Source organism: Lutra lutra, chromosome 1 (assembly GCF_902655055.1).
Source record: "Lutra lutra chromosome 1, mLutLut1.2, whole genome shotgun sequence".
Taxonomy (NCBI): domain Eukaryota; kingdom Metazoa; phylum Chordata; class Mammalia; order Carnivora; family Mustelidae; genus Lutra; species Lutra lutra.
In genome coordinates this window covers 214,452,413-214,461,529 of record NC_062278.1, presented here as the reverse complement: position 1 = coordinate 214,461,529, position 9,117 = coordinate 214,452,413, and the positions used below count along the sequence as shown (strand labels likewise).

The 9,117-nt window shown below is 60.9% G+C and overlaps 1 protein-coding gene across 3 annotated transcripts; it reads right to left on the bottom strand.

Annotated features, from left to right (window-relative positions):
• Positions 1–2,139: 2,139 nt before the first annotated feature.
• On the bottom strand, positions 2,140–9,098 carry TRMT1 (tRNA methyltransferase 1). Of its 3 annotated transcripts, none has more exons than XM_047700908.1 (17): positions 9,006–9,098; positions 8,502–8,705; positions 8,360–8,415; positions 7,974–8,176; positions 7,621–7,808; positions 6,373–6,488; positions 6,180–6,292; positions 5,250–5,398; positions 4,982–5,068; positions 4,831–4,900; positions 4,615–4,749; positions 4,433–4,518; positions 4,020–4,128; positions 3,858–3,934; positions 2,738–2,857; positions 2,517–2,646; positions 2,140–2,322 (listed from the first exon to the last, which is right to left on the bottom strand). In XM_047700908.1, the coding sequence occupies exons 2-17, from the start codon at positions 8,684–8,686 to the stop codon at positions 2,173–2,175; spliced, it is 1,974 nt and encodes a 657-aa protein (XP_047556864.1). In that variant the 5' UTR covers positions 8,687–8,705; positions 9,006–9,098; the 3' UTR covers positions 2,140–2,172. The 3 variants fall into 3 exon arrangements, with proteins under 3 accessions (XP_047556864.1, XP_047556851.1, XP_047556858.1); XM_047700895.1 differs by having other exon boundaries at positions 8,502–8,786; positions 9,006–9,093; XM_047700902.1 differs by having other exon boundaries at positions 7,974–8,116; positions 8,502–8,786; positions 9,006–9,091.
• Positions 9,099–9,117: the final 19 nt, after the last annotated feature.

Genomic DNA, 9,117 nt, shown 5'->3' with positions numbered 1-9,117 from the left:
CCCGGCAGCGGCGTCGGGGCCGCGCCTCTTCCCGGGCTCCCGAAGGCCGCGCCGAAGGCGGCGTGGATCCCTCGAGGGAAAGTGAGCAGCTCCGGGCCGGCCCGCCCTCTCCCCGCCCCCGGCGGCCCAGTTTCCTCCCTCTCACCCCCGGCCGCGCCGGAGGATGCTGGACCGGCACAGATAAGAGCCTGGCGGACTGGCCGCGCCTGATAAGGAGCCGGGCTGACCCCGGAGGAAACCGGCGGGCGGGGATCTCCGAGCGCGGGCCTCACAGCCCCGCCCCCGGCCGGCGAGGGACCGAGCGGTCCCCCGGGACCTCTGAGGACCCCGACCCACTACACAGCTGGGAGTGAGGTACACGGCTGCACGCAGAGGGGAAACCGAGGCAGGGAAGATGCGGCATCCAGTATCGCTCGGGTTTTGCCTCTGGCTTTGAACAGCCCTGGCCCAAGTGTCCGTGCTGATGGGGGTGGAGGAGAGCCCCTTCCGGCTGAGCGCGGGACTCGTGACCCGGGGCCCCCTCCTGCTCCTCCTCTCCTCACCCTGCTTGGTTCCTCTTTTTACGCCACCCGTCCGGGGCTATGCACCACCCCCACCCCGGTTGGGGGCACTGGCAGGAGGGCAGTTCCTACAGCCTGCTTTGGGCGTCCAGCGGCAGCCAGTGTCCTGGGCCCCCAGGCTTGCTGTCCACACCAGCTTTTCAGGCCCAGGAGGATGAGAGGAAGTACCACCGCTGGGAGAGACTTCCTAGGGTGCCAGGGCTGGCCAAGTTCACAATAGGTATCCCTGACGTGTCCCCACAGGATGCAGATCTTCTAGGCCACAGGAGCACAGAGCCCCAACCTGGTGGCCTCTGGCCCTCCTCCCCCATCATAGGCCATTTTGGGGGTGCAGAGGAGGATAGTGATAAAGAGGCGTTGGGCAAGTATCTGGGAGTGGGGGTGGAGCTCCTCACCGGCCTGGCCTCACCGAAGTGGGGGCCCCGGAATAGCTTTGTAGCAGGGACGAGACTGTCCCTTCCTCCAGGGCTTTCCCACTGGGGCCAGTCAGGCTTTTGCCTCAGATGTATCTGGGTGACAGCAGAAGCTGCCCCGATGACACCACCGCCCTCCCAGGAATCTGGTGGAGCCAGGGAACCAGGCCACCACCAACGGTCCAGCAGCCCCACCAAGGGCTCCTCTGAGCCTGTGCGTTCGCTGATGATCCCCTACAAGCAAGGTTCTAGGATTAGGGTCATTTTACAGATGGGGTTGAAGCAAAGAGAAAGGTGTCTGGGAAGACCCCACAGCTGCCATTTGGGGGTGGGGGCTGTGCCCTAAGGCTCTCGGTTAACGTTGCTAACCCTCCTAACCCTCCGAACTGCAGGCGAGGGGAAGCAGCAGGCGGCCTCAGTGCGCTCGCCCAAGGGGCCGCAGAGCAGGAAGCACCTGGCCTGGAGCGGATGCACAAGGCGCCTGGTTCCGGTCCGGCTTCCGCCCCCGCGGCCCCGTGGGGAGCTCCGCCAGAGAAACCAGGCGGCGACGCGGGTCAGGGTAGGGGTTGGGTGACTGGAGAGCCGGTCTGCATCCGCGGGACCGGCAGTGTGCGTGCGTGGGGCGGGGGGCGGGAGTGGAGGGGGCGGGGTAAAGGCTCCAAGGGCACGAGCACACGGCTGCCGCCCCGTGGCCGCCTTGGGAACTGCAGGGATCAGCAATGGGGTAGCCCAGGGCTTCCCGCTGCAGAGAGTCCGCTCCAGGAGTGCCCCCGAGACAGAACACCCCAGAGAGAAACACGGACACTTCAGTCAGGCAAGGATAAACCCCCAGAATCCCAGGGCTCCCCAAGCAGTTAAAAAAGACGGACAGAGGGGCACCTGGGTGGCTCAGTGGGTTAAAGCCTCTGCTTTCCGCTCAAGTCCTGATCCTGGGGTCCTGGGATTAAGCCCCATATTGGGCTCTCTGCTCAGCGGGGAGCCTCTCTCTCTCTGCCTGCCCCTCTGCCTACTTGTGACCTCCGTCTGTCAAACAAATAAATAAAATCTAAAAAAAAAAAAAAAAAAAAAAAGATGGAGAGAGGAAGAGACTCCAGATGTGTCACTTGGAGAGACGGGCAGGGCCCCCAAGATGGATAGACCCCAGGCGGCCTTCTCATTCAGACAAATGACAGTCGAAGGGATGACGTCTCTTTATTGGCTCAGTCTACTCCTGGACCATTGGCCATGCCAGGCCCAGGCGGGTTCTGGTAAGGAGTCTCTGGACGGTCACCGGGGGCCATGTCAGCAGTGTCCTCGGGTGCTGGGGAGCTGTGGGAGTAGCAGCACTGGTCCCCGTGTTGACAGGTGCCCTGGTGGGAGGATGGGGTATGTGAAGCCTGGCCCAGAGCTCAGCAGCCTCTGCTGGGTCCTTTTCCTGGATGGGGAACTCACTTCCACATCTCCCCTGACCCAGGTCTCCCAGACCCACCTGCCCCTTGGCCTTGACCTATTGCTGGGAGGGGGGGATCCCTGGGTGCTGCAGGGGGAGGTAGGGGTGCCTCACCTCCTTGAATCTTTTACAGGGAAATGTCTTGAGCCGGGCAGCCCGCTGGACTGGGTCCTCTGCTGGCTCCTTTCTCTTATTCTGGTGCAGCCTGCGTCTCTCCTCCATAGCTCCGCCAGCTACCTTGCCCCTGTGCAGGGAGAGGAGGAGCTGGGACCCCATCTGGCCTTTGCGTTGCCCCTGCCCTGGACAAGCCCCACCGTCACAACGCTCTCACTTACCCCGGCCGGGCGCGGGGCCGGGGGCCCCAGTTGGCCTCAGGATTAGCCTGAAAGCGCTTGAGTCCTCGCTGGCGGGAGCTGGGGTTGGCATCCTCCCGGATGGTGAAGTTGGCCTGCAGCCTGGAAAGGCGGTAGTCAGGGCTGAGGGGCAGGTGCCCGCGGGTGAGCACAGACTGCCTGCCAACCTCAGTGTGGTGCCACGTTGCTTCGGGAAGACTCAGGTCCCCCAGCCATTTAATAAATGGTTATCAAGGGGTGCCTGGGTGGCTCAGTGGGTTAAGCCGCTGCCTTCAGCTCAGGTGGTGATCTCAGGGTCCTGGGATCGAGCCCCGCATCGGGCTCTCTGCTCAGCAGGGAGCCTGCTTCCTCCTCTCTCCCTGCCTGCCTCTCTGACTACTTGTAATCTCTGTCTTTCAAATAAATAAATAAAATCTTTAAAAAATAAATAAACGGTTATCAAGGGCCTACTGTGTGCCTAAAATCTGCCATTGGTGAAGCCAGTGTTCCAGTGCATGAGACAACGGGACGAACCGGAAACAAGCAAATCCCGTTGTGTCTGGGTACAAGTAAGAGTTCTGAGACAAGCGGAACAGGGGACCCAGGGGTAGGGACGGGGAAAGGCATGCAGGGCAGGGCAGAGTGAAGGGGGTGAGGGAAGCGCCATCAGGGGACCTGGGGACAGGCAGTGCAGGCAGAGAGACCAGCTCTCCTAAAGGCTGTGCCTGGCGAGTCTGAGCGAGGAGGCCCGGTCCGGAGGGAGGGTGGGGAGAAGGGGACAAAGGGGGCCAAAGGAGATCGCAGCCAGATGGTGCCAAGCCTGCACTAGTGAGTGAGGTGGGAGTCACAGGGGGAGCGGACTCAGGGGCTCACAGGTGTTACCCTGGCTGCTGGGCATGGGGCAGGGGCAAGCGGGGCGGCCAGGGGACGGGGACAGAGACGACAGCTCTGGGGTAGGTGGGCAGTGATGCGGCCAGACCAGGGTGGGGGCAGAAGGGGAGGGCAAGTGGGAAGATTCTGGATCCTACTTGAATGAGCACGGGGCTGTGGGGGGGGGGCATCCGTGTTGTCCGCGCACACGGGAGCTTCCCCTGCCGGTGGGCAGCCCTGGCAGAGCCCATACCTGGGCTCCACACTGAGAATGCGGAATGCCGGGCTGGTCTCGGACAGGCGCTCCCGTTTCACCGGACACTCCTTTTCCTGAGAGGAAAAGCTCAGAGATCAGGGGATGCTGGGCCTGACTGTCTGGCGCTCCCATCCCCACTCTGGCCAGGCCAGCCCTCACCCAGCAGCGCATGATGTCCCAGAGGGCTGAAGAGGGGGCATCCGTCTTCACGGCATTCTTACAGGCGTGGGAGAGTGAGACCCGGAAGCCAGCGTGGAGAAGGGCCGACCTGTGGACCAAGAAGGGCTGCGGTTAGCGCCGGTGGGGTAGGTTCGGGTGGGGAGCTGGGCCCCCTCGATGGGACTGGTGCAGCTGAATGGTTCGTGGTGTCTACCTGGCTTGTGTGATGCCGGTTATTGAACCGTAAGCCCATCCCCCTTGCCAAGGCTGGTGGCCTCCATGCCCTGTTCTCAGCACCTGCACACGGGCACGCTGAGTCTCCGTTTCTCGGGAGACCCTGGTCTGAGTGGGGCTGCACCTGCCCAGTGGCCCCCCGAGGTCAGGCTCAGGTCCCATGCCCGGGGCGTGCTCACCGCAGCTGCAGGAGGCTGGGGGTGCTACAGCGGATGGTACTGCTCAGCTGGTCCAGCGTGTAGTAGAGAGGCACATCCGGGAGCTCCTGCGAGTGCAGACAGGGTGGATGTGGGGCGGACGGAGGAAGGATGGCCAGGTATAGGTGGGGAACCCCCATCCGCACCCCGGCCTGGCCCCCCACCTCAGTGATGACGCTCAGGACCCCTCGGATCCTCTCTGCGGTATGGAAGCGGCCGGGGTTGGTGCTCACAGCCTCTAGGACACGCCCCACGAAGTCCAGGTCATGGATGGGCTCTGCCCACAGGGGACCGCCAAGCTAGACACACAGCGGCCAGAGGGGAGGGGTCAAGACAGCCGCGACCCCAGTACCCCCCTCGTTTCCCCCACCCTGCCTCACCTGGTGTCGCTGCCCGCAGTGCTCACACTCGGGGGCGACAGGGGGACCGCAGGCTGCAGAGAACTTGACCCTGCAGAGAGCGGAGTGGTTGGCAGGCAGTGACCCTGGGAGGCCCCATCTTCACCTTCCTGCCCAGCTCCCCCTTGCTCACCGGCCCCCAGAGGATCCTGACGCTTTGCCAAGGCGCTGAAGGTGGAAGGTCCCGCAGCCCACGCACTGGAATACGAGCGCCTGCTTGCTGTTGGGGAGCAGGGGCACCCCTAAGTTCCCAGCATGATCACCACACTCCGATGCCTCCCTCAGGCTAACTTCATCCCCGTCAGACCCCCATTTCCTTGGGGCGGGAGCATGACCCCCCCAAACCCCAAAATGTCCTGTTGCCTCCTTCCATCAATCACTCTTCCTTGCCCCAGACTAACCTGGCTGAGGCTTTGACCTTGGCCTGGCCGGTGAAGACACGGACAAAAACGCGCACATAGAAGTCAGCGCTGACACTGAGCAGCGGCACCACAAAGCGTTGGTAGCAGTTGGCTCGGAGGTCCAAGCTGTGCAGGACGATCCTCAGGGCCTGGGGGGTGGGAAATAGGCTACGGCCATCAGCCTCGCCCCCACCACGGCCTCCCCGCTACCCTGGAGGCTTACAGCCCCCTCAGGCCCAAGCCCAGTCCCACATGTCCTAGCGGCATGACCCTTGCCAAGGGAATGCCTCTGTTCCATCATCTACGAAATCGGGACAGTCTGTGTCTCTTTAGGGCCCTGCTGGGGGTAGCACACAATCAAGGGGTGCACGGGCCCCTGAGCCCAGTGTATTCCGATTATCATTGACCGCAGGCCCTGAGCTGTACGATGTGCTCCAAACACCAGGGTTCCAGCTTCCCAGACTGACCTGATGACAGAACCCTTAAGGAACAAAGATGAGACATCCTCCTTTCCAGCCCATGGCCGCCCGCAGGCAGCCCCTGCCTTCTCGAATCCCCGCGCCAACCCATCACCCACCATCATGCTCACTGCACAGATGCAAAAACTGAGGCCCGGAAAGAGGGGGTTAGTTGTCCAAAGACACCAGCAAAGTTAGGATGTGAGTCCAAAGCCAGACCCAGACCTGAAAACTGACTTAAAAAGCAATTTTGGAAAATTGTTAAAAACAGACGATACTGGGGGGAAAAATGACCGAAGCACCGGTTCCTACCCTGGGCAACACCCCAGCCCCCCTAGATGACCGGAACTGGCAGCCCTGGCTCTTAGGGCTGCGCTGGTTGTAGACTTGTGTGTCATCCACGTCTTGGGACCAATCGGGAGGAAGCTAAGCGGCTGCGGGGCGGGTGGCAGAGGCTGGGGAGCGCCCTCACCATCTCGTGGCAGGCGCGACTCTTGAGGGCCATGGCCCCGTACTTGCTGTAGCACGTCTCCCCGCTGTTGCCCGCCAGCACTGCCATGTCCGTGCACGTCACGCACAGCAGCCCTGTGAGGGGGGCCCGAGCTGTGAGGACCCTCGCAGCACCGCGAGCCAGGCTCTCCACCCCTGCAGCAGCGTGGCCTCACCTCCTTCTCTCACGGCCTGCACGGCAGCGTCCAAGAAGGGGGCAGGGCTGCCGTAGGGGTCCAGGTCGATGACGTCAAACCGCTCTGACAACTTCTGGTGCTGGTACATCAGCATCCTGGGGGCGAGAAGGCCAGGTCCTCAGCGCCCTGCTCCAGGGACCCGCTCGGTCCCCTACGAGTGTTCTCTCACTCGGTGCGACCGTTCCGGCCCGGACTGAGGGGCCAGCTGCCTCTGTTCAGATCCTGGCTGGCCCATTTGCTAACTGCATGACTCTTCCTCCCTGGGCCTTGGTGGACTCCTGTGTAACAATCACAGTAAGGACAGCCAGCCGCGTTTCAAGCAGCTTATAGCTCTATTAACTCGTGTAATCAAATATGGATTTGGAAGGATAGCTAGCTCCCTTTGTAAGTGACCAAAGGCAAACTCTCCCATCTTGTGTAGCCTGAAACTGTAGCCCATCCACCACCTTCCTCCAGCCCTCTCTGCCCCACCCCAGCTGGAGCATCTGGCAGAGGGAAGAGAAAAGCAGACTCCCCGCTGAGCAGGGAGCCTGAGGCAAGACTCTTTCCCCAAACCCTGGGATCCAGAGGCCCTGCACTTAACACTTAACTGCTTAACTGACCTAGCCACCCAGGCGCCCCTCCTATCAGCTTTCAATACAACCAGGAAAGCAAATGCTTTTCATAGCAAAGACCTTTTTGTTTTCTGTAAAGGGTCAGATAGTAAACATTTGAGGCTTTGTGGGCTGCAAGTGGTACCCTTTTTAACCCTTTAAAAATGCAAAATCATTCTTAGCTGGTGGGCTCTACAAAAACCTGGCCCCACAGGTGGTTGTTTGTAGGACCCCAGAATTAGAATATGAATGCCCCAAGGTCAGGGATTTTGTCCGTTTTGTTTACTGCTGCCTGGCACACGGTGGACCGGAGATCTGCGCCTGTGCTGGTGCCCGTGGTGCGTCTGAATAAGTACAAATACCAGAGGTTGGGAAGTCGAGTCTAAATCGGCAACCATGATGCCACACTTCTGGCTACACAAGCATTATCTCATTTAATCAACACAGCATTAGTATTGCAACTTCTGTAATACTAACATCCTCATTTTATAGACAGGGAAACCGGGGCTCAGAGAAACTAAGGCACCCTCCCGAGGTCACAGAGGAAGAATATGACAGACTTAGGATTTGAGACCAGGCAGCCTTGTTCTAGCATGCGCTTGCCAGCCATCAGGCTCAGCTGCCCCAAACCTACCGGGCGTCTGCCTGCCTGGGATGCACCAGGTGGGCCACACCGTTGAGCTGCACGTTGCGGCATATGAGATCCACGGCTCGGGCAGAGGCATCGTTGGCAACCACAGACTGGAGTCCAGGCACCTCTCGTGCAAAGCGAATGGAACGGAGGCCCGAGGCTGCCAGACCCTCCAGCACTCGAAGGCCTTCCTGTTGGAGTAACCAGGGAGCCCCGCTCACATGGATCCCTCCTTCCTCTGCTGGGCCCCAAGGAGCCCCCACCACCCACTTCCTACAGCTCTCCCGCCACAGGAGCCTTCCTCGCTCCATTACTGAAGGACTCTGGGGGTGCCACCTCCTGTGCTCAGGCCCCACCTCGCAGATCTCCCCCACGGCAGCTGTTCGAGGTTGGTCTTCCGGGGCCAGGTTTGCACCCTCTTTCAGTTCAGCGTTTTCCTCCTCTTGCTCTGACAAGTCCACGACCACCTTTTGCACGTCCTTCTCACCTGGCACCTTGACTGCAGCCACCCAGAAGCACAAGTCAGGGGACAGTGAAGCTCCCCCTGAGAAAGCTCCCCCTATTTCTCAGGAAACAGAAATTCAGGGAAGAAAATCTCAAAGTCCCTGGGGAAAGCCTGAAGGAAACGAGGCCAGGGCCTGCTGTGTGGCTGGAGCCTTTCAGGACTTTAAGGGAAAGGGGGCGGGGCAGGGAGAAAGCTCGGCGTGACCCCCGCCCACCAGGAGACTGAACCTCGACTCACTCTGGATTCCTTTGGCCGCAAGCTGAACGCGAGCGAACTCCGTGATCACAGCACATCTGCAGGAGACGGACGGTTAGCTCACAAACCCTCATCCTTGCAGTTCCACTGCCCTCTGCCAAGCTGACCCCAGGCCCTTGCTCACGTCAGGTCCCGGTTAAACTCCTGCACTGGGTTGTAGAAGACTTCGTTGGCGCTGGGGAAGGCTATCTTGGCGGCCCCCTCGGTGACCGTGGTCTCCTGAGCCTCGGATGCGCACTCTTCTCCGCAGGGCTCGGTCCCGTTCTCCATTTCGCCCGGATTCCGTAGCCCTTGCGTCTGTCCCTCCATAAACCGGGCTCTATAGAGACTGCAGGCGGGGCGGAGAGTCAATCTTAGCCACAGAACGATTCTCGCACGGGACATCCGCGGAACCCTCTGCCCGCCAAGCCTGTTTCGAGGGGGTGGGGAGGGCACAGGAAGAGCATCAGAGAGCCGTGTCCTCGAGCCAGGTGGCCTATACCTCGATAAAGTTTAAGAAGACCCTGCGGCCTCGGTAAGGTCACACCACACCCCATTTTCGGGAGACCGGCCTCTGAGAAGCCAGAAATCTTCGAGCTGGCCCAACCCCGACCTGTATACTTCCCCGCGTCGCCCACGCCTTTCTCACCCTCTCTCGAGGTGTAGAGGACCGAATTAGTCTGGGTGCACGTTTCCCGGATTAGGACCTGGGCGTCGCCATGTTGGCACAGTGGGAGGGCAGGTCATATGATAGATGTTAG

Bases quoted from the DNA above. Each gene is read 5' to 3' on its own strand.
- TRMT1 (XM_047700895.1), bottom strand. From the start codon at position 8,761: ATGTCCCGTGCGAGAATCGTTCTGTGGCTAAGATTGACTCTCCGCCCC. The intron at 8,177-8,359 runs GTGAGTCGAGGT...CCTGAGAAATAG, and splicing joins TGCGGCCAAAGGAATCCAGA to GGGGAGCTTTCTCAGGGGGA. The intron at 4,129-4,432 runs GTGAGCACGCCC...CTTGGTCCACAG, and splicing joins CCCAGCCTCCTGCAGCTGCG to GTCGGCCCTTCTCCACGCTG.